The 23,835-nt window shown below is 45.2% G+C and overlaps 2 protein-coding genes across 6 annotated transcripts in view; both read right to left on the reverse strand.

Moving 5' to 3' along the window:
* LOC306797567 (zinc finger protein aebp2-like) overlaps positions 1-8,537 on the reverse strand; it is a gene marked incomplete at its 3' end in the record, with an annotated part of 14,938 nt that extends 6,401 nt beyond the window's left edge. For all 3 annotated transcript variants that reach the window (XM_079296903.1, XM_079296902.1, XM_079296904.1), the window contains exons 1-6: positions 7,988-8,537; positions 7,020-7,230; positions 6,614-6,721; positions 6,290-6,476; positions 5,453-5,577; positions 558-625 (exon numbers count right to left, since the gene is read on the reverse strand). In XM_079296903.1, coding sequence (XP_079153029.1) covers positions 558-625; positions 5,453-5,577; positions 6,290-6,476; positions 6,614-6,721; positions 7,020-7,230; positions 7,988-8,523 — 1,235 coding nt within the window. In that variant the 5' untranslated portion in view covers positions 8,524-8,537. The remainder of the gene's footprint in view (positions 1-557; positions 626-5,452; positions 5,578-6,289; positions 6,477-6,613; positions 6,722-7,019; positions 7,231-7,987) is intronic.
* A 933-nt stretch (positions 8,538-9,470) lies between these two features.
* The window catches only part of LOC306781336 (pleckstrin homology domain-containing family A member 5-like), a 64,176-nt gene continuing 49,811 nt past the window's right edge, over positions 9,471-23,835 (reverse strand). For 2 of the 3 annotated variants that reach the window (XM_079274149.1, XM_079274150.1), the window contains 15 exons: positions 23,394-23,477; positions 18,168-18,230; positions 18,003-18,083; positions 17,561-17,710; positions 17,347-17,448; positions 16,612-16,767; positions 15,961-16,116; positions 15,249-15,369; positions 14,370-14,506; positions 12,964-13,185; positions 12,702-12,863; positions 11,838-11,971; positions 11,327-11,460; positions 10,989-11,070; positions 9,471-10,654 (listed from right to left, as the gene is read on the reverse strand). In XM_079274149.1, the coding sequence (XP_079130275.1) occupies positions 10,597-10,654; positions 10,989-11,070; positions 11,327-11,460; positions 11,838-11,971; positions 12,702-12,863; positions 12,964-13,185; positions 14,370-14,506; positions 15,249-15,369; positions 15,961-16,116; positions 16,612-16,767; positions 17,347-17,448; positions 17,561-17,710; positions 18,003-18,083; positions 18,168-18,230; positions 23,394-23,477 (1,842 nt within the window). In that variant the 3' untranslated portion in view covers positions 9,471-10,596. Of the gene's footprint in view, positions 10,655-10,970; positions 11,071-11,326; positions 11,461-11,837; positions 11,972-12,701; positions 12,864-12,963; positions 13,186-14,369; positions 14,507-15,248; positions 15,370-15,960; positions 16,117-16,611; positions 16,768-17,346; positions 17,449-17,560; positions 17,711-18,002; positions 18,084-18,167; positions 18,231-20,744; positions 20,826-21,524; positions 21,579-22,547; positions 22,668-23,393; positions 23,478-23,835 lie in introns of all 3 variants that reach the window. The other variant, XM_079274151.1, reaches the window with a different exon arrangement.

Here is a 23,835-nt window from a genome sequence, read left to right on the forward strand (position 1 = left end):
ATGAGATTTGAAAATGTGCTGTTGAGTTGCCCGTTTGTAGATCAGGGACTTTTTAAAAAGGTTATCTAGAAATCTCAAAGTGTTTATGGACACATATGCCTTTACCTCCATATACACAGAGCAGTATTCAAACTCTACCGTCACCAGTTCCCCAGGAGGAATAAAGCTACAATGAATAACGTTGGCAGGTAGTTGGGTCGTCTTGCAAATTGACTACAAGAGCAAACCAGGACGCAGTGCACACCGTTCTATTCTTTAGAACCAGTACCAGGTCCAGTTTTGTGCTTGTGTATTCGTACTCGTAAAAGTACTCCGATATATCTGCACCCGATACCGCTACGGCAACCACTTGTCAGTTGAGCCTAATCATTTATCGCCAACTTTGAGGGACGTGCAGCTCCTCCGACTTTTTAAAATATTTTTTACATATTTTAATTGTATAACTGATAGCAGGGTTAAAGCATTAATTATTAACAGCCGTACTAGAAAGAGTTATGCTCCGTTTTCCATCAATGTCTACGCAGATGGAAGGACAGTGCAGGGGAGGTTTCACTCACATGTCCTCAGGTGTCCAATGTAGGAGGACCTTCACCTTGCCGGACCCCTCTTTCCTTTTGGCCACCACCTGCACGGAGACAATCAAGCAGAAACACAAGCTGAGCAATAAAAAGACACAGCGAGCGCTCAGAGCCAAGGAGAAAGACTACCCCCGACCTCGTGCTGTCAGTGCGTCTCCGCCGAATATTGAGGCTACACGCTTCAAACATCTCTGATATAGTGGCTGATCATTACGCGAATAAGCAATGAGAGCACTCTTAATAATGCATGCAGGAGCTCAGTGAGGTTTCTATTTTCAACAAGATCTGTCTCACACTCCCCTGCAACACAGTGCAAGACAGAGAAATTTAAATCCGAAGCATCCGGACCTCACCGAGAACTGCTTATCGCGGCTAACATCGAGCAAAGACGGTATAGACACGGGCAACACGGGGAGCAGTCATCACCGAAAACAAGTCTCTGGTGCCGACAGCAGACGCGTTATCGCTTTGGACAGGAACTTCTGGTGACCGGCGCCCACCGGCAAACATTTGCTTCAGTAGCTTTATAAGTTGTGTTCATTTTATCTGTTCCCTGGTTTAACTCCTTAAAACAGCCACAAATATTCGTCTTTCTTCTTGTGAAAATACAGTTGAGAAAATAGCCGATTTCCTAAATAGTCGGCCCTCTTCGTGCAGAACGGTTTCCTCCATCACGCTGTGCTGGTTTACAGTAAGACTGGTCTGGAATTCACAGACATATTGTCAGAAGGGGGGGAAAGTAAAGCTGGACAAATAACCAGGAGCGTCAAAAATAGCCAGAGACGCAACCTTTTGCGTCAATTGGCTCATTTCTTTTGTCAGGAATGTCTATATTTAGGATCGGGAATGAGCTCACGTGTGAAGAACTTCGCTTACGCACATAAATATCTGAAATTATTTCTGGGAAACGGCTGCGGCATTGATGGAAACGGGTTTGAGGACAGAGGGGACGAGGCTGCACGGAGAGGAGACACAGACCTGGAATCCCTCTCGTCCTATCACCTCTCTTTCCTTTGGTCCTGCTGGGGATTGTTCATGTTATTTGTCTCTTCTGTACTTTCTAAACTAGTATGTCAGAGCACAGCAGCCAAGTTGGCAAATCAAGCCTGTTGTTGCCTCTTGTGCTCAAGCAGAAAACTGGAACAGAGAAGAAGAAGGCAGAGCAACAACACTGCAGCAGTGAGGCGACAGTGAAACGATTCCAGCTTCTCACACTGAAATAGAAATAGTGTTGGTGTGAAATCTAAACATATAAAAAGAAATGTGGGCACCACAGTTTGTGGAGATTTCAGCATCGTTACATGCAATTAAGTAACCGGTAGAGTTTCTCTGGCATGTATACGGGAACCCGGGTTTCTAATCAGCTTACTCAATATTCAAATGTTCATCTCAACTCGCCTCTTAAACCTCAAATGATATAATCACCTCTCCAGCATAACTATTTTCAGTGCATTCTCAATTTTCTTTTTTAATGAATTTGATAGATTTTATGTTCACAAACAAAACTTCTGTAAATCTCCACTTCGTGTGCTGCCTTACCTTCCCATGTCTCCTGTTCCCACTACGCCAGATGAAGAATCACAAAAGTGTTTATTACAGTCGCAGTTCTACAATGATCTCAAATCTTAAGCTTTTTAAGAGCTTAACAACACGTCTTTTTGAATAGAATCTCATATGTAAATACATAAAGATCTTTTACAGTATTTTTAATTTACATTTAATCTTTTACATTTGGATTGTGTTGTTTAATTGTATATACAAGTACTGTAGTATATTTATAGTGTATTCTACTTGATATAATTCACTGTATTTGATATTTTATGTTCATTAACTGCAAAAAGAGACCCGTCAAATCAATCTTTAAAAAGAAATAAAAACTCCTTTCCAGCTTCTCAGAGCTTTAGTCTCGCTTTATACGTGAACATTGTTGTTTTGCTCTTGTTTATCTGCCTCTGCTGGCTGCTGCTGCTGCACGGTGGACCAACACGTGGGTTAACTTCTCAGAGTCAACAACAGAGCCTCTCTGCAGCACCGTCCTGAATCCTGAGCTGGCTGCATCAGGCCCTACAGTACACGTCTCAGGGCTGAGACTCCAGCAGCTGCTTCACTGCCCTTTCAATAAAAAATGCAGAGCTTTTAACCCGTGCGTGCCCCCGGGCTACTCGCAGCACCAGGTTAATGATCACAAGCTCAGGCTACACCTGAACAGGCCATGACCGGGCCTGAAGATTAAGAAGCGGGCTTGTGTTTAAGCAGCATGAAGTGATTTGTGAGCAGAGTGGTTTGATGATGGCAGTTGGTGCTTTAAGGGACTGATCTTTATCCTCTATAGACCCGAGAGAGGGAGGGAGGAAAGAGCCGGGGGAGAATAGGGAGCGAACATTAGTGAGGCTCCGAAGCGAGCCAGTGAAAACTGCAGGACCGAAGCCGGGGGAGGGCCGGCCTGCTAAAAGCGGGTGCCTGTCTAGTTTCAGGGGGTCAAGCTGTGGATGACGCAGATTGGCACAATAACAAAAATATCCCATCATAAACACGGCTGAGCTGCTCTGGCATGTCAGCAGGCCCACTGGCCAAAGTCCACAGAACCCCCACAGCTCTACTCCATCTCCCCAGGCCGGGGAGGGTCCGCTGGGGCCCGGGGTCTGACGCAGCGCCGCAGTCCTTCTCCACCACAATCCTCCAGAGAAAGGGAGAATGTATGCCCAACTGGCCAGATCTCCTTCCGATTCCATGACCCTGAACTCCACTTAACCCCCTTTTCCTGGTCCTCTCTCCCCCTCCCCTGGCTGGCTCTTCCTCCCTCTCAGTCTGTGTCCAAATATGTGGTTACCTCTCTTAACCTCTTCCCAAGCTTTATCTTCACTCGCTCTTTTTTGTTTTTTTTCCTCGAAGCTTTTCTTTTAACATTCTTGGCTGCTGGTGAGCAGTTGAGGTTTGCAGGGAGCAAAGCGAAGCAGAAAAGAGTCGACTGAGCTGAACACGGGAGTGAGGAGAGCACCGGCGTCAACACTCTAATTACACTTTAAAAAGGAACAGAAGCATCGACAGCGGGTTCGCCTAAAACTGCAGTTTCAGAAATTGCTTGAATTATTTGGGGTGGAAATCCCTTTTAATGGGAAAGAGATGCATGAAGTGGATTCATGGTATTCTATTTGCATGCATTAGAGACACTTAGATCGACACATTAGAGGCATTACCTGCTTTACCTGATTTTGTACACATTTGCCAAATTGTGATGTATGTTGATATCAGAAAATATCCTTAAATTTGATTACCTGTAAACTACCCTCCCACCTCTGTGTGCATGTTTGTGTCTTCGGATGCAGAGTCTGAAGTTTAAATCACGTGTGCAGCAGGTGCTCTAGGAGCTGTTTTCAGAGGAGAAAATGATTCTGAGCACACTAACTGTTCCAGCTGTGTGAGCTGGTGGTAGCACGCTATCATAGCGCTGCACATTAAATGCATCATGTATGTATGCGTTAACTCACTGGGGGGGGAACAAACTAAATAACCTCATTTACTCTGCAGCGGGGTAGAAGCAGACAACACAGGCAACATGTCAGCTCTTTCCCAGTGGAAAGAGCTGAATGGTCTCTGACCAAGAGAACGTTTCTGTAAGAATATGAGAGACGGTGCTGAGAACCCGGAGGACGTCCCGCTCCTCTTTCCACCGTCCTGTAACGTGGGGGTCTTGAACAGGGGATAGAGCGCTCCCTAGTGGAACTGCCCGAGAAAAGCAGTCGTTCAATAATAATCAGCCATTCTCACCGAGATGTCATCGCGGTTAACCTCCCTCAATAACTCCTCCACTCTTTGAAGCACCTCAATAACTCCTCCACTCTTTGAAGCCGTCGTCAGTGAGAAAAGTAGAATCTTTCACCGGAGAACAAAGAGCTCATATGTGCCCTCAACAGAAGAAGGTGCAAAGGCATTTCAGAGCTCATTAATGATGCATCACGCACCGGGCTCAGAATGGACCGAGCACCGTACACAGAAACTATCCCGTTATCTTTCCTTTCACAGAAAAACAACATCGAGCGACTCTCAAGGCTCACTTCAAAGTGCACTCACAGAAAAGCTGCAGTGACTTCAAACAGTGATTCTATCACGCCCCCTGCTGTCTGACAACGAAACAACAGAAGATAAGACATTTAAAAAAAAAAAAAAACTATTGTGAGGCAGGTTTTCTTTTTACTCTACATACAATGGATTAAAATAAACACAAACACGGTAAGCACCAACAATAAGCTTCATATGTCTTTAACGATGTCTCAATAGATGCTTTGTTTTGTCTGCTGAATATCAGTGTTAGGTCAGTGTTTATGGAGCACAGGAATACTGACCCCACTGCCACCATATTATGCATATAACTCATTGACCCTTGAATACATGAAGATGTCACTTATAACCAGGATGCTCATTGTTTCAGGATATGTTGAGCCTCTGTGAGGTGGAGTTTTTTTTAAATGTAAGATTTCTATACAATTAAAAGTCAACCGTTTGAGCTTTCTAACTTGAAGAAGCCTTAAACTCAATGAATAAAAATGACATTTATCATTATCACAAGTCAAATGTCTGGTGAATCTAAAATAAGCAGTTTTCATATTTTGCCGCCTTTAGTTAAATTCTGTTTCTGCATTACAGTTCACCTTCACCAGAGAATCATTCATATTTTTCCAACATTCTGCACAGATTCAGAGAAATGCATCTGGCCTTTTCTACCACAAAACAAATAAATAACAAATAAAAGAGAACGCATCCTTCAACGCCCGTCTCGGAATTCCCTCAGCTACTTGCTGTATTTGAAGCCATTGAAACGAACAGGTAGCCGGAGGCCATCCATACTAAAGTAGTGAAGCGGCACACGGACTCACCGTGCTGTTGAACACCACACTGTGGCCGTTGCCCACACTTTCGATGTGGGTGGCCAGGTTAAGGCAGATGGCCCTGTGGCGAATAGCGTCCATGGTTTGGGCGTCAAAGAAGTCGTGGGGCCTCGCTGCAGGAGGAAGACAGCAGAGAGGAGAGTCAAGACTAACGTAACATCAGGTTCCCACTGTGATCCCATGTAGAGTGACTTGATAACCTTAACTACATCAGGACCATCTCATGAATCAAAACATGTCGTTCCTTTCGGATTTTTAAATGTTGCTTTGCAGCGACAAAGACCAAAAGGTGTTGTAGAAATAGGGACAACACATGTGGTGGTGACATTCCTGTAAAATTCACAGTAATTGGAGATATGCGGGAAACTGCAACATGCTATTGGCATGTAATGTAAGATTATAATCTCACTTCACACACATTCAGACAGTAATAACTGTGATTGCTTGGATCCCGGGACTAAGAAGAGGTGTACAAGTAGAAAGAAAGGACAGTTTGAATAATGCAGACACAGGCCATCTGAGGCAACACGTTCAGTATCAGTAGCAACGTGAGCACGAAAGCATCGGCTGAGAGAAACTATGCGAATGGACAAAAAAACAAAAAGCTCAGAAATGCAGAACACAGCCACGGGGAGAATCTGCCTAGCTGGCAGAAGCGTCTGTACCAGTTTGTGTGCGAGCTGTCCAGCTCTAGCTTCTCCAAAAGAAAAGGAGGTTAGAAGCGAAACAACAAACATGGCAGTACCTACAAAACGTGTTCAGCTTGTAATCACGACGAGAAACACTTTGAAATGAGGTTAGCTTGAGTGCCTGTGAGGTACGTACGTAGGGAGCACCTGCGTTTGTTCTTGAGTTTCTTCCTCTTGTTCAGTCCGGCCTTGGAGGGCGACTCTTCCTTGAGTTTGGCCTGGCTGGACATTTTGGAGGAGCTCTGCTGGCTGAAGTGACTCGGCACATGGCGAGCCAACCCTCCTTGGGAAGCAAAGCTGGCGTTGCAGCCACCAACGACACACTGCAGCAGAGCACAAAAACGCAGCACATGTGGTATATTTGCCACAGACACGTTTTGTTTTAGTGAATGGCATGGCAGAAGAGGTACTGCATTCCACACCAACACACACGCATGAAAGTGCACGGCATTTGATTTACCTTGAAGGGCTTGTCTCCACTGTGGGTCAGCATGTGTCTCTGGAGCCAACTCTGACTGGTGGACGGCGTGTTGTACACTTTACAACCCTTCCATAGACAGACAAACACCTGAGGGAGGTGAGAGACGGACATGAGGAGAGGAGACCAGTAGGCTTGGTTAGCTGTGGGACGGGTTACTGGGCAGATTGAAATCTCTTTAATTATATCCTTCCTCTACTTTCTTGACTGCATACTCCAGGTGGAGGAGGTCCAACTAGAAAGTACTTTCAATACCTTTGAACAAACTCTTTAATACTCAAATGTTGCCTTTGCAGCGAATCGGTCATCTCTGTCTTGTCTATCTATCTTTGGCTACCTGTCAGACAGAAACAAAAAGGAGATGAACATGAAGTTTGTTTCTACCGACCCCTCCTCTCTGTCCATCCACGTGGATGCCTCTGATGTGCTCGGCCAGATCAGGACTGGAGTTGAAGCACTGCGGACAGAGGTCCCAGCAGCAGGAGTAAGCCACCGTCTTCGCCCCGGAGGAGCCGACACTGCTCTGTCCGTTCATCATAGCGGGGGTGGAGCGCCCACTCGACACCGTGCTCTCCATCTCCATCAGTGTGCTGCTGATACTGAGAGAGCGAGAGGAGAGAGGAGAGAGAGAGAGATGAAGGAGGAGGAGGAGGATATAAAACATGGGCGCTGAGGCCATCGAGAGTATCTTCACAGCTCAGATCAGGCTTTGCAGAGCCGTGAAGAACAGGTGCAGATATTTCAAGGCACATTAAATAGTTACTATGCGTTAAAGCCTTCAGGCTGCAGCTGATTATCCATGCATGCCACTTCCATCATCATGTCAAATCAATTATATTGTTGTGTTCGCCAAGGACTAGATTATTATCTCACTGTGCAGTCAACGTCACGAAGGGGCTCATATGCATCACTCATTCAATAAGTCACTGTTACTTGTTATCATTTCTAGTGCAATATCTGGGCTGCAGTTGCATTAATTGGATCAGTGGACTCACATTTCAATAAATGTACTTTTCAGTGAAGTTGGGAACAGCTTGCATCCAGCAGACAAAGTTTTGAAATATACTATATAAAGTAATATATGTAAAGGTGTATACTTTCGTATAATTGCAAATACAGAGACTCTGGATTGTCCAATGAAGGAGAAGATTTTTTAATGAAGTATTTTGATTTGATTAACAAACATTCTTTGGTTAGTAACATACTTAACTGTGTACTTATTAGGTCACTAATTAAGCAATTGTTATCGCGTGCTCGTGCAAAGATGGGGCTGTAATAACAAACGTTACTATCGTGCCTAACTGTTACATGAATCCCTCCACTGATCAACAATAAGCGGTCACTTCATCGACCCACCTGTCCTCAGAGTCCATGCGGCTCAGCGGCTCACCATCCGAGGAGGAGATCTCCACGCTCGGCCGCCTCTTGTCGCCCAGCTCCCCGCCCCCGCCGCTGGCTTTCTCGGCATCTTCACTAACTGTTTTGCTCTTTTCGCAGTTTATCCCCGAGCACCGGCTGTCCTCTCCCGGTTCCTCCTTCGCTTCTTTCAATGAGTTATCGACGGCAGGTCCGTTGTTTCCTTCTCCCGGGCTTTCCTGTAATAACTCCATCTTTCGCTCCGGTTCTTCGGGAGCGGCGGTCGCCTCCTGGTTCAGCGGCACAGCGCCGTCGTCTGTCGCCGCCTCGCTCGAGGCCTTCTCTACCGCACCAGCGGGCTTCTTCTCTTCGCCGGCCTCCGCGTCCACCGCTTCCACCTTCGGCTCGACGCAACCGCCCGGTTCCACCGTTTCCGGTTCGGTGCGGCCCTCGTCTTTCCCCTCGTTTGTCTCTACGGGCGGCGCGTCGTTCTCAACGCTCAGCGCGGTCGCTTCTTCTGTAGCCGCGGCAGCCATTTCAGCGGCGTACGTGCCCGTGAGACACTTTCGGTATCGAAATTTTAGCCGTGGCACCGACAAGCGCTCCACTGCAGAAGAAGGGCTGGGTCAAGTCCCCCCTGTCTGCTCTCTGATTGGTCAGAGGCGGCACGAGGAGGAGAAACTCTGACGTTGGTATTTAAGCTTTCCAAAACACACGCAGCTTCATCTTATAAATGTGGAGATCTGCGTTTACTACAGTTTAGTTTCAGTAGAACAGGCAGCATACTTTAACCAATGCTCTGCTGAAAAACAACGTGTAGGTTCACAGCCTAAAAAGCCTGTGAAGAATCTGAACCGAAATCAATTTATGGGCATTTTATTATAATTTATAACTCCTGGATGGCTCGTTTGAGTTTTAAACCAACAATCATGTTTTAATATATATGTATTACTAACCCAAACAATGCTGGACTGCCAACTGAGCAAAGTGGACTATTGGCCTCCAGGAGCCCCAAACCAGTTAATCTCATGGTTACTAGGACATATAGGTAATCTCAGGTAAAGATCAGGTCTCCACTGCCATAAATACTGTGTACAAAGTTACTGTAAATACTACTAATGTTGCAGCAGAGTGACCACAGGAGGGAGCCACAGTTCTATATTTAAACTAGCTGTCACTCATGAGGACCTCAACCTCTATCTGTAGCCTAAAAATGACCCATTTTACCTTTGATTATATCCAATGACACTAATCATTTAAATGAAGTCCACTATTGACTCATAAAACGCAATTTTTAAGACATGCAATATAAAATACCCTGTGTTAAATGCGTTCAGTCCTGAGTTATGTTCGCATACTATTTTGCTGTACAAGTGTTCCAGCGTTGCAGCAGCTGACCCTGAGCTGATGAACACCAGTGAGCTTTATTCTCAGCTTGTCCACTACCGCTGGCTACAAAGGTGGTGAAGAACAAAAGCCAACCTCTTGTTAAGAACAGCAACATTTATTTCACATGATATAAAACAGATGAGATATGAACAATTGCAAATCAAATTTAGTATGTAACCATATGTTGGCTACACCCCCCATCCTGCTGTACCATGTACATTATATACACAGTAAACCTCTGATAATTACACTTTGTACACACAATCCTGGATCCACAAGCAGTTTCGTTGTTATTGCTTTTTTACATGTGCTAATCTTTTTTCTTTTTCTTTCGTTCCAAGTCTTCAAACTAACATTTCATAAAATAGAACCAAACTTAGATTTTCTTCCTTCTCTCAGTTTAAATACATCTCTCGGCAATACAAAAAGAACAGTATAGAGTGACTTAAACATTCACATATGTGTCGGCAACAATGCGACTGGGACTACAGAAGATCCCATTTTTTTAATAATTACAACCCAGAAACAGGAAAAATTACAAATAATCTTGGTCTGCAGCAATAAAGTGGCTCCTCCTTTCACTATAATGGAGGGATCTACATCGCTTATGAACTCCTCTTTCGCATCGACAAATGTTCTTTACAATAAATATGAATGTTTCGTTAATGACCGATGTCTGCAAAAACAAACTGAGTGACTCGTAAAAGACTAAAATCATCTGGTGAATGTAAAAAGATGTGAACATGTGTTTTTGAAACTAAAATGATGTGAACATGTGTTTTTGAAACTTTTTAGGACAGATGGTGAAACGTGAATGGAAAATGTGGCCAAAACATTTTGTTGCAAGACCCTTAAGCTAACAACGGAGCTCAGTCTATTCACACACACACACACACACACGCGCACACGCACACGTTGGCCCACATTCAAACAAGTCATAAAAACTCATAAAACCATATAAATAATGAAAATAACCTTAAAAACCTTGCAAAAACTAAAATAAAGTGGAACCGCAACAACAACAGTATCAAGCTGAATTCTGTGGCGAGCTGAATGAACAGAGAAATGTCACAGGGAACATGTTGTTGGTGGCATAAGAGCTTAAGACGTCACAGTGAGCATACAGAAGTCAGAGGTTAATAACCCAGAGTCGGCAGTTTCACTCTCTGTAGGCTGCGGCCTTGTGCTGACGTCCTCGGGGGAAGTCTTCAGGGGCATCGTCACACCTCCTCTGCCGTTTCCTTCATGTGTAGGTTCTCACTGAGGCCAGAGCCTGTGCTGTAGAGAGAGAGAGAGAATGTGAGACTGTTTTAAAGATTAAATTATGCTCCAAAGATAATACCAGACAAGGGATACGTGAGATAGTTCCCCCTCAGTGAGCTAAAACAACTGGCCTAAAGTCAACTTCTATCATGCCTATAATATTCAGGTTTGGTTGACCCCTTCATGAAGGTGTTATACTGTATCTCATACAAACGCATCACAACGCCCCCCCCCCCCCTCCATACTTTTACTCGATCCCTTCATCATGACAACGGTTAAAAACACTTTAGCATTGTGAGTATGGACAAAACAGGTTGATGAAGGCCCTTACTGGTGCTACTACACACACATGAAGTGAGACCCATCAGTGAGTTGAGGGGGTGAGTTAGGAGGATGTGGAAGGGGTGAGGAAGAGGACGACAGGCTTTTCACTGGAATGAAACAGAGCGAGATGTCCAACACACGCAGGCAAACACAAAATAACAAAGACACATCACATCTGCAGCTAAACAACACAGAAAATAATCACTGAAGTCAATGAAACTAATGAAGACACTACGGAGACAACAATGATAAATGACTGAACACAAAGACAACGGAAGCAGTTTGATGAACCACAATGAACACAAGCTTTTGTTTCACCACATGCCTCGTTTGATCCCCTCCGTCTTCCCTCCAGAGACGTACCTGCTACCAGCTTGCTGCGTTTGGAGGCCTCTGCTGCCAGCTCGTAGGAGATATTAATCATCTTCTCTTTCTCCTGCACGGTGACCTCCACTTCAGTCTCCTCCTCGGGGCTTAGGGGCAGCACATTCTGCATGCTGGGAGAACAAATACACAGGAAATGGTCTATGTAACAAGCAGTATACAGCTTCATCTGTAAAACATAGTTTCAGAACAAACACGAGTACCTCGGGACAGAGGAGCTATGAATCAATTCAAGAGGGCTGACATTCAGAATCAAATGTCAGTGGCTCAGAGATGAGGGCATTTCTGAACATCCGAGGCACTGATCTGCATGGGAAGAGCAGGCATCTATTGTGATGCTGTGACCCCTCACTTACCCGGAATACCAGCGCTCCCCTGCAAAGGTAGCCTCTTTGTCCAAGAATCCATACCTAACATCAATGGTCTGAGCAACCGTGTCCTTGTTAAATCAAAGGTTCCCTCTACAGAAAGATCACGATGACTCGTGTACCTGTTTTTGGCTATGAGGGCTTTGATGCGATCAACTTTCCTCTGCTTATCCGCCTCCTGCTCAGGGCTCAGCGCCTCCTCGGGGTCTGACTCCACATAGCGCTCGGGAATCAGCACTTTGTCAGGCACAGAAAGCTGAGGAAACACAAACACTTCACATTGCACACTTCATACAAATGAAGGGATATTACATGCTCCACCAGTAAAAGAAAGACTCCACAAGCTAAAAAAAAAAATGCAGCTAGAAATCTGAAATTGCTGTGCACAGAACATTTATAAACGAATAACAGACGATCGTCATCATCATCAGTACAGGGAGCCTGCTCCACATTCTCATTTGGCTGTGCACAAACTCAATGGAGCGTCACCGCAGGATTCGTCCTCGAGCGAGAAACACTTAACGTGAGACATTCTGCAGCGTGCGGAGATCAGTTGGGAATTCTATTGACGTAATCCAGAGAAAAGGGCGTGACCTCTCCTAAAGACACAAGAAGTAACTTAAAATCAAGTGGGTGGCTTATAGGCAGCCTGTGAAGAGATTTATCGTATAAAGAGTATTTATAGTCTCATGCACATGCCTCTGGAATAATTCCTGCCTACAATGTTTTGCAACTTTGCTTTTTGGTAGATTGATTTAAAATGTAATTATAATTAAGTCATTGATTTCTGTAGAAGGCCTGTAAGTAAGTGTGATATTAAGGTAACATGTGTTTTAATGATAAAACCATATACTTGGGTATGCTTCTTTAATTATTCCACTAAAAAAACAGAGTAGTGGTATTGAGAATCAAATCCACACTACTTGAAGTGATTTGCTAAATAATTTGCGTGTGATAATATTAGCCCTCTCAGTGTGATGAGTCACCTGTCGGTCCATATTTAAGTGGTCATCCAGCGAGGCTTCTTTGAGACGGGCGATCTCCTCGGCGGGCGTCTCCTGGTCCCTCACCACCTCCTGCTGCCGGAGTGAGGCCTCCAGCATTTGAATGTCACTGCACATCCCCTCTTCTCTGCGCCTCGTTTGGGACTAGAAGGGACGAAAATGCAGAGGGATTGGTTCACATGACATGAACTGCAGGATTTGATATCAGCCTGCTCAGAACTAAAGTCAGCAGTCCCCCAAATACCTGCATGCGAAAGTGGTTTTCCTTCGTAAAGGAGTGACTGCGAGAGGGCGTGTTCTCCTGGCTGCCGCCCCGGATGTGGAGACCTTTCTTTTTCTCCCTCTCCCTGAGGGCGCCCTGCTGGTGGCGGCGGATTCTGTCCAGCTGCTCCTCCACGCTCATCCTGGGCCGCCCGCTTTCCGCAGCGCACAGCTGCTGCTCCACCGCGCTGCGAGGACGCTCCGGCTGGCCAGGGAGGACGACCACAGACACGCAGACAGGAGAAGGGACAGAGAAACACAAACAAATACATAAACGTTAATAACACTGTAGCATGCTAGGAGGACAAAATGTCACCACCGTTACGTTTTTACGACGCAGAGCCACAGTTTGGGTGTGTAGCTAAGTGGCGTCATAGTGCGGTTGGGTCAGATCTCATAATGAAGCGGCCTTTGCAGAGTAGACTAATCACATCTTCTCTGGCAATACTGCACGTACTGGAAAAAAAAACAAAGTAGTCAGGACTGACATAATAACCACAGTAATGAAAAGTGAAACGGCTCTTTACTGCTCACGCTCTTAGAGCCGAAACCTGACTGGCTGCTGTGCACACATGGCTGCACTCACAGAGGCTGCTGGGGGCCTATTAATGCCGGAGCAGTACAGGCTGATGATGTGAAGTGAACCGAGGAGACGTTTCAGGTTTATGCAATGCCATAAGGGGGTTGGCAGATCTGGGTTCAGTCCGGAGCCCGAGGACACAGCTTCCACTGTCCAGATTGTCCAAGAGGCTCGTGTCCTGCGGGGCCCGAGCTGAACTCTGAAGGCCTGTGACGCACTCATTTACAACTATAGGCTATGTGGCCCACAGGGAAGACCACAGGTCTGTATGTGTGCTCAGCTGACAAGTTCACGTAGGTTCATTTATTCTATATGTCCATCATTATTTTCCCCCAAACACAAACACATACAGACGCACCCTACAGTGTGGTGCACTAATGACACGGTAGTATATTTAAGTTGCTCGTGTTGGAGGCTGGAAACTGTATAAACCAAGCTTGGCATCTATTTCATGACGGCCTGGTTTTAGGCGCATGAGTCACACCCGGGTCACGTGATCACTGCCACATGTTAGCGTTCAACCAACGCTTAATAACCAGAACCACCAAGTAAGTGGGAAGTAAATGCAATTCGAGTGGTGGCCAGTTTGCTGTGACCACACGAGGTTTACAATGACGAGAAAAGAAAACAAGAGCAAAAAGCAATCATCGTTATTATTATTGATTTTTCTACTGCTTAGAGACATAGATGGTTTGCCACACAGAAGAATAGGTTTATCACTTCTTACATTTTAAAGGTAGTTCCTGAGAACTGATGGCAGCACATGGGGCTCCACGCTGAGAACTATTTACAGTTGCCATTAGACTCACCGTCCTGAGGTCTGGCCTCCTGCTCTTCCTCAAGGTAACATAAGACGCTATGGAGGAGGACTCAGGCACTGGAGATCTGGTCCTGGGTGGGACAATGCCAACTGGGTAGGACATCCCTAGCAGGGGACAGACAAGACCTGGTTCAATGACAACACATCCGGAGCAATTCACTGAATAGTATTCCATATCCAATTACAATATTATGAAAAGTCATAAGCCTCTACTAAAAAGTATGATCATCTCCTCATCAGTTTAGCAATTCATATTTTCTTAAGTCTATCGGATACAATCGTCCGTGTATTGGTGAGACCTTGACTGTAAAATCTGGCATCAAGTACACTCTACCGACAATGACAGTATTTCCCGCAGCATTTGCATCATCGGCAAGTTGCTCCTATTGATTGTGTGGCAGTGTGAAACAAGTGAGGAGCTGGAGCGCAATCATTTAACTTCAGAACCCCAGCATTACGCTGCGTAAGCTGTTTCACCAAATTTAGGCCAATTTGCTCTTTTCTAAACCACCTCTTCACAGATAATGTACAGGGACATAAGGTCTGAATTAAGTCGAGTTAATTGTATAAATACGTCGCCCCGGCACTGAGACACAAACCTGAGCAGTGTAAATGAAACCCAGTGCGCCAAATACTGGTTTTCGTGAGATTTACTTTGTGGTACAATGAGCCAGCTCAATGATGTGGAGAGCAGCCGAACCTTCTATTCATGCTCTGTGTCAAAGTGATGTCTGTGCTAGAAACAAGTTCACCAGGTCACACATTCATGATTTCATCAGGCAGTCGAGTTTGTGTTAGTGCCAACCAAATGCATAATCTAACTCTAGAGTTCCCATAAACTGGCATCATATTGCTCGGCGTAACGTACCTTTGGTTCCAGAGTGTTCTCTGTCAGACGGGTATTCAGATCGGTCCTCTCCATTGCTCTCATCCACTTCAGCCACTGTGGTGAGCTCTGGTTCACTCTTATACAGCCGGTAGTCTGGGCCCTGCAGATGAGAGAGAACAAGCTCAACACACACACACACACATTGATCAATAGACATGATTGATTTAAAGTCATGGAGAGTTTGGCTCCAAAGTAAGATATCAAACATTTTGGCAATAATTGACATTTTCTCTTACAGAATGAATTCAGAGACGGTGGCAAACAGACATCTCTTTTACAGACTTGGCAATCTTAAAAACATAAATGTATACAGCTTGAAGAAAAACTCTCCATGTTGTTTTGAGTATGACACACCACTTCACAGCCAAATGAAAAAGTAGGCAGCAGTCAAACATGGACAGAAGACAGCAAAAGGAACAAAATCGCTACTTTTCAACACAGACAAGGAAAACAAGAAGGCAATTCAATTAAAGAGAGAAACAAAAAGACACACGAGTCAGGCTTCATCCAATGAACTGAACATACAAGATAATGGAAGTATGGCATCAAGTAAACAAAGGGATAAAAAAAAAAAATCAAAAAGACATGAAATGTCCGTCAAAATGAAAGTGAGAACCATCACAGCGGGCAATGACGTGTGATGACACAGATGAGGGCGGGCTCAGCCAGGGACAACAGTCAACAAGCTTACACTGTGTGTGCAATTCCTGTGACTGGCCTTCCTGTCCTCCGGCCTGTGGAGCGATGGAGGGCGCACACCAGCATGAGAGGGCATAGGGGGCACGGTGGGGGGGTCGGGCTCATAGGACTGGGGGAGGGGTGGCCGTGGGGGTACGGAGTCGTCCTCCTGAAGGATTGTACAGTGCATGACAGGACAGGAAGCAAAAGTGACACATGGCGCCCACCACGCACGCTCAGGGCAACCACCATCTGGTACAGGGCAGTTCTGGCCCACAAGATGGGCAAAAGCAGCTGATTTAGCCAGAGCGAGAGAGCGAGAGCTCCACAAGCTGTCACAGGGGGACCGACACCAGCAGCATGAGCAGGTCGATCGCTCAGCTAAAGTTGGTTATTGTGTACAGCTGTAGGGCTTCAACGACAGATTATCTTCATGATCGATTCACTTTTTCACAATTAAGAGATTAATTGTTTAGTCAATAAAATATGAGAAAATATCCTTACGATGGACCCAAAGATATCCAAAATACGAGAAAAGAGAAAATAAACAAATATGCTGGAAGCAAATGTGTGCTTCATAAATGACTTGCAGCCCGTCTGATTACATGCCTCATTGTTTCAGTGCAGAATTACATGAACATGTCTGTTCGTGGTGGTGCCTCACCTCAGTGTTGTGTTGACTGTAGTTGCTCTTGGGCCCATACAAGCTCATACTTTCGGCAATTCTCTCGGCTTTATGTTTATTGAGGGCCTCCATCACATCTTGAATCCGCCAAAGTTCTTTCTGGATGCGGACGTGCTGCTGGCTGGGAGGCTCCGTCTGAGTGTGCACACCAAACACACACACACACAACAGCAGTTATTACCTGAAGATTAACTCGGCGTTCTGAACAAAGGGGAAAGCAGAAGAGCGAGAGAAAGTGATTTGCAATTATCTCCTGACTGATGGCAGGGCACTTAAGAAGAGGATGTCCAGGCTCCCTGCTGTCTCCTCGGACTTCTCTACTCTGAATTAGCTCAACCAGGAATAGCCGTTAGAACAGTTTCTCTCCGTCTTCACACTCGTCCCGTGATGACGGATAAGATAAAAGACACACTTAATTAAGACCTGCTCCATCATCGCTGCAGTCATCAATCAATGACTACGTTGCTTTGATCGCTCACGCTGCAGCGAAGGGCACTGGAGCACAGAAATCTCCTTCGCTTTTCCCCGAAAGTCAAAGAGAATGTCTGCAAAAAGGACGACGAGGTGTTCAAGGGAATCTGCCACTAATTAAGCTTTTTTTTTTTAAAGCTTTGCAGTTTATGCTTCCCTAACAGAGGTCTGACTATTATGCCATGCCAGTTTTAGACGGCACAGATTAAAGCAGCGCAGCTTGAGTCTCAAGGATGATCCTACCCGAGGGCTTCCCAGTGCTTCAAGCTGTTCCAGGAGGTTGTTCTTAGCCAGAGTCACATCTCCTTCCAGCTGCTCGTACTCCCTCCACGACAGCTCCAACTCCTGGTTTGACAGAAAGACGCACTTTGTGAATGACAAAAACTGTAATCTTCCCAACACTGCGGTAGAAAGAGAGCTTCAGTGTCCAGCATTAGTGCGCACGAGTATGACTCACAGCTGCAATTCTGGAGAGCTCTCTGCAGGTGCCGAGCAGGCCGCTCTGCAGCAAGTCTCTCTGCTGGATAACACTCTGCATGGCAGCAGGGTGATCAGAGCCCATCTCTATCTCCTGGCTGGCTGAAAGCAGCGCCGTCTCCAGGGTGTGCTGAGGGAACACACGGCATCACAATCAGAAAACTTTAGCCATACGGGACGGTTGAAGCCGCTCTCTTCTCTGGCCCGTGCTCCCTGCTGCTAGCGCCCTCACTTCTAGCAAAGTTAAAATAAAGAAAAAACAAAAAAGGTATGTCTGCCTGTAACTTATTTTCTTTGTCGGTAAAACTGTGCTAAGCTTTTCCTATCATCTAAACAGAGTGTAAACTGCGTCGTATATTTCCTGTGCATGAAACAGTGTTTAGTAAGACCGTAACGATGACAGATGTGCAGTGTTTAGTCACCTTCTCTCTGTACAGCTGCTGAAGTTTGTCCTCCTGTGTCCTCACCACTTTGTCCTGCTCACACAACCTGCTAAGTTTGGTCTGTAGAGGAAACAGCAGAGACTCGTGACCCATCGCGTACGATGTAGTGGAATGGAGCATCATGGTGCGAGAGCGTGCACTTACATCAATGTCCACTTCCTCTGGCACACGGGGATAGACGTGATCCCTGTAGTCTTCTGGACTCAGCTGTGAGGACAGACAAACGTTAGCCGGAGACACCAAACACGCGCATACACATTAGAATCTGGAGATCTAATGCAGTGCCATGACGAGGGCTCTCTCACGGAGCCGCAGGATTTTGTCCTCGAGTGGAAACTCATATTTTTACTGAATGAGGCGATCCGAGTTCACAAACCAACAGCGGGAGAGCAGCCAGTCTAAACATGGCCTCCTCTCGGATGACTACCCACAGTTGTTTGCCTCCATCAGCACAACGCAGTGGTTTTATTGCAAATACAAAAGGGCAGGGCACGTTAAACAAATCTTGCTTACTAAACTCTAGAGTCAGCGCATAAGCTGCATCCACTAACTGTTTTCTCCAGCAGATTGGGCCTGTTTGGTAGCTGTGGTCAGCTGTGTGTGTGTGTGTGTGTGTGTGTTTTGCATTATGTGCAGTAATACGTAAAGATATACCAGAATAACGACATAACCACTGATATTCTGAGGACTTTTGAACGTACTTTAGTAATGTTCAGGCTAAAATACAGACAAAAGCAATTCAATGGGAGACTGCATTGCAGTTACGTCTACACAAGTTTATAAATGTATTAATACCACTCATCTAAAACAAAGTCAGTGCTCAAATAGGAAATTAATTCAACTGCATTGGATCCCACGTTTCCAGAAAATCCATTCTTCACATTATGCTTCATCATTCGTCCACTCTTCTGAATCCAACATCAATAAATGTGCCGTCCATAAATATTAGGACAGTGAGACATTTCTGTGTTCTGTGTTTGTACTCACATTGGATATTAATAACTGTAAAAAGGTCAAAGTGCCAACTTTCAGATTTCATTCACATCTACAAAAACTGGTGGGAGCCCAGATTAATAAAAAAAAATAAATAAAAAAAACACGCACAAATTAAGTAATCATATTCAATAGAAGGTCAATGACTGGTTAGTCTACAAACTACAGACATCAGCTGACTCTTTGTATTTTCCCTCAGATGCTCTGCCAGGCCTGAACTACAGCCAGCTTCCCCTTTTTTGGGTGCTTTTTGTTTCTAGTCGCATTTCAGATCCCAGAAATGATCGTCTCTTTTGACATACAGTATGTTTAGATTCATTACGCTGCACTAAACAAACAGCCTTAAAACTAACTGTATGCACTTTAACGTCAGAGACAATATCAATGCGCTGGTCTACAGAGTCAAAACAACGACAACAATGACTCACTGTCCAAAAGTGTCCAGACTCCACCGCACAACAGTGCTCCACACTCACACCTGCACTCTTCTCTCACACACACACACACATTTCTGTTGACACCTTTCTCCTCAGCTGGACCACACAGTACAGTTAAAGCAGGTGGGACCTGAGATCCACATGGCATTCCACACAGAAACATGCAGACTCCCACAGGAGGGGGGGGGGGGGCTTCACTGTGCTGTGGTGTGGATTTCGAGTGACATGGAGGTGGAAGAGGGGGAGCAGGAGGGAGACAGACTTCTGGCAGCTGAACAGGTGGGAATGCAGCTGTTGCGGGACCAGTATGGCAATAAATGGGTGGGATGGGGGGTCTTCGGCAGCACTTTTAGACCGCGAGAGGCGGCCCCAAAAGTGGCAAAGTGATGTCATAGCCATCGTCACACACGCAAGCTGGCCCTTGTTGACCTTTCCACCAGCAGAACAAGAGAGGGGGGGGGGGTGAGAGGGAAGTAATGCGGACAGAGAACATTCACCGAGAAAACATCTGTCTTCATCTTCACCCACTGACTATATGGTACACTGTACTCCACAGCGGATACTGTATACTCAGTTTTAGACCGCTTAATCCTAACGAAAAATAAAACATCACTTATAGACTCTAAATTGACTGTAAACAGAGTAGAACTTTGGCGTGGATATTTGTTTTAAGATATTGGGATGTTAGTGTCCTAAATTAATCTAGTTTATAAACTACGCCATTAAAACAATCCTCTTCAGTGTTCACAGTAAGATACAGTATTTAGTAATGCGCTGGACTTAGAAGGGACATGTCTGACAACACAGAACTAAGTAACACCAATTAAGAGTCCCTCCCCCAAATCCAGGCGGCTCGTCTAATGAGAAGGAAAGCTTTCTGCAAGCGGTTATGAAAACATCCCACACCAACCTTCACTGGTTAAAACAGGACGAGTAGAGACTGGAGGCTTTGCTCGCTCACTGATTCAGGGACTCGCTGAGTGTTTTCTAAACATGTAGCAACTTCTGCAGTAAACTATATTCAGCTCCCACACACAAACTTCATAAAGACGGTGACGTGAACACATCTCACGACTCTTTGACGAGTCACGCCCATATCGGGATGACTTCTCACGACAAGAGAACAGTCAGAAGCGATGGATGAGGAGGTGCTGGCGATACAGACAACACAGGGAGACCAGTCTCAGGATGCCATGAGGACACCGAAGGAGGCGGAGCATTGCAAAACAGACCAAAATAACAACAGCGACTGGTGAGGAGGAGGCGGAGCAAAGCCTTCGGCTGGCCTTACTTGCTGGTAAAGTTGAGGCCTGGGGGCAGAGTTCTCAATCAAAGAGTGAGTCATGGCGATTAAAGGCTCATTTTCCTTCATCTAGTCCAGTGTGGAGAGGAGCGATACAGCAAGTGTCAGTTTAGAGCAGCGCTTCATTTCAGAGACAACACAACCTCTCTCTCTCTCAAACAGGGATGGGTGCAGCAACGAGAAGCAGGAAGAGACGCTCACAAACAAGATATTGTAATGCGAAGCTGTAAAACGCTTACGTGGCAGTAGATGGTAAACACTTTCAGCGTGAGGCGCAAACATTACGTAATCCTCAGCGGTTACACAAATCTGAGGCAAGCACATTGAAATATGGCTTCATCATCTCTATTTTTATTATCAGAAGTGTGGTATTGCGCCAGAGCAATATAATAACAGCAGATACAGTTTATTTGCTGGTACCCAACTGTTCAATGACATGATACACAAATCTCTATATGTGCTGCATATGTTGACATCTCTAGACCATACAGAATAGAGTGATGTCCAGATAATATAGCTCACAATGAGTTTGGGGTTCGGACTAATGAATGCATGAATCTGGGATCGAGCTCAGGCCATTAATGCTGTGGTATGTGGCATCGGTCCATGCTGTGTTGGAGAACATTAAATAAGAGTTAACAGGGCATCGAACAGGAAATCAAAAGGCTTTTTTCAGCAGAATGTACTGTTTAATACAATAGCAAAGCATTAAATGATCACTTGGGTTCATGACAGGAGACAGGGCCATGCAGTCATGCATTACCCCACCTGATTGTCCAAATACATGAGGTTCCTTTGGAGGTGATGGGAGAGAATGTCGTTCTAACGTCAGCAGCAAAAAGCAGAGGAAATAAAATGCAACAGGAGAGTGAGACCCAAGAAAAGGACGTTGTAGTCTTTCTCTGACGCTCTTCTTCTCTCGCTCACACACACACACACACAAAGTATGTCATGTACAGTGTGCCCAAATATGAACGAACAGAAAAGGAAGGCAGGACAAGTCAAGGTGAAGGAATCAGGTGTACTATTTAAAGTAACAGAGTGAGTGCACTATGGGAAAGACTAGAGCTCCTTAATGACCAAATTGTGCGGCCATGTACCGACACAATGTAGGGAAACAAAGAAAACATTAAGCTGAGGGTGAAATAATACTTAAACTGGATGCGAGTATCTTGATACTGAACCTACTAAACTCCATCAGGTAGGGCTACAATCTTTGGCTGTACAAGGAGACAAGTTTTATTATAAACATAAATCCCTCATACCCAACCATCCTTTGACCCGCATCAGGAAACTGTCATGTCTGATGTCTTAGAGGAGACTGGGAATGCTAAAATCCTGAATTAACATTTACGTATGCCAGTGGCCTTAACCTCCTTAGCCGGTCACTCTTTAAGCTCCCCAAATGGCTTTAACTTTCATTTCCGGCTAACATCTGCATGGACCATTTCGAGAAGTGAAATGACTCAATCAACTGCTGGCTCAATTTGAAATGGATCAAATGTAATGATCCGATGAATATATGAAGTTGAATGCTGGTTGTGAAATAAGATACTTTCACATGTTTTGCAAAAAGTTGAAATTAGCTGATCCCTAAATATGATGAAGAGATAACGTCAAGCCAAAGAAAATGCATACTGAAGCGCCTTTTCTCCTTAAATCAGCCAGGTGTGAAGAACAAAAAAAACAAAAAAATCCTCTGGATCGAGATGGAAGATGGAAGTGTTTAAAGATGGCATACACACCACACGCTAACACACAAGCCTGCAGGAGCGTCTCTGGGGGCCTGACCTTTGGGTTGTCTCCAGCCACGTTTAGTTGCATAAGCTGTGCTACAGTGTGCTCCCGGACACTGTTTAGCTCTGCCTGCTGCCGCCGCAGCTTTATCAGCAGCAGAGTCAGTTCCTCAGGCTGCGAGGAAAGGAGGGAGGGAGGGAGGCAGGGAAATACAGCCACAATAAAACAGGGACACACCGCAAAGGGAGGAGGAGAGGAAAGGAGAGAACACACCAGGACAGGAGATTTAGACATATCACGCTCCCAACAGGTGAATAGTTGCTGTATCTAGCTTTTCATGCAGCTCAGGGCCGAGAGATTATCCAAGGTGCAATCGCTGTCAGCAGCATGCAAATTCAACACGTCCACTCAAGACAGAGGAGCCGTTTAGCATGTGTTACAGAATCCAGTTCACACTTTACCCGCTCCATGAGGACAGAGCACTGTGCACGGCTTTGACATAAATTCCTGATCTGGCTCAGAAAGTTGTGAGTGACAGAGTTTTTAAGTCTCAGGCTGATGTGAAGCGAGTCAAAAAGGAGCTCCTGAAGTGAGAGCATACCCGAAATCCGACCACTTGGAACAAACATCGGAGTTCTGCCTCTATCTGTCTCTAAAGATTCTGTCACGATGTCTTCTTGGAAGGAAATAAAGGACAGAAAGAGGGAGAGAGGGAAAGAGGGACGGTAGGTGGTGTTCTAAAAATAGCCTTGTCCGTCAAAGAAGTCCAATTAAACCCAAAAGAATAACAGAGTGCGCTACACACTTATTCAAGCATGAACTCACTGGGTGGTGTATTACAGAAATTCAGTTAGAGGACGGTGATGGACACAGAAGAGGACAACATGGATACGAACGTACCGTTTTGCCTTGGAGAGACTGGGCAGTGATAGTCTGGACCGGGATCCCTGCAGGCATGGACCTCCTGTCAGGTGGGTAGGCATACTGCAGGACAATTCAAAACAGGTTCAAATGTGGATGTGCTTTAAATTGTCATTAACAACCATGTACTGTACTTTTACATATCCTTAGTAGTGTTTAGCCATTTATACTGTTTTATTTGCCAAAAATAGTGAGATCCTGTCACCACTAATGACGAAGATGAAGGGAATTTTGTCTGTGCTCCTAATAAGACATTTGAGGGTTTTTTTGTTACGAACCAAAATGACGCAAATAAAAACTTAATAAGCAACGTTTCTTGTCCAAGAACCGATTATCCAAACTGCATGCTGTCAACAGCTTTTCAAAGGACTATTTCTGAAGTAAATGGAAACTGTTGGCAGCATGCTCCACACTCTGCAGA

Source organism: Melanostigma gelatinosum (assembly GCF_949748355.1).
Source record: "Melanostigma gelatinosum genome assembly, chromosome: 1".
In the NCBI taxonomy this organism is placed as follows: domain Eukaryota; kingdom Metazoa; phylum Chordata; class Actinopteri; order Perciformes; family Zoarcidae; genus Melanostigma; species Melanostigma gelatinosum.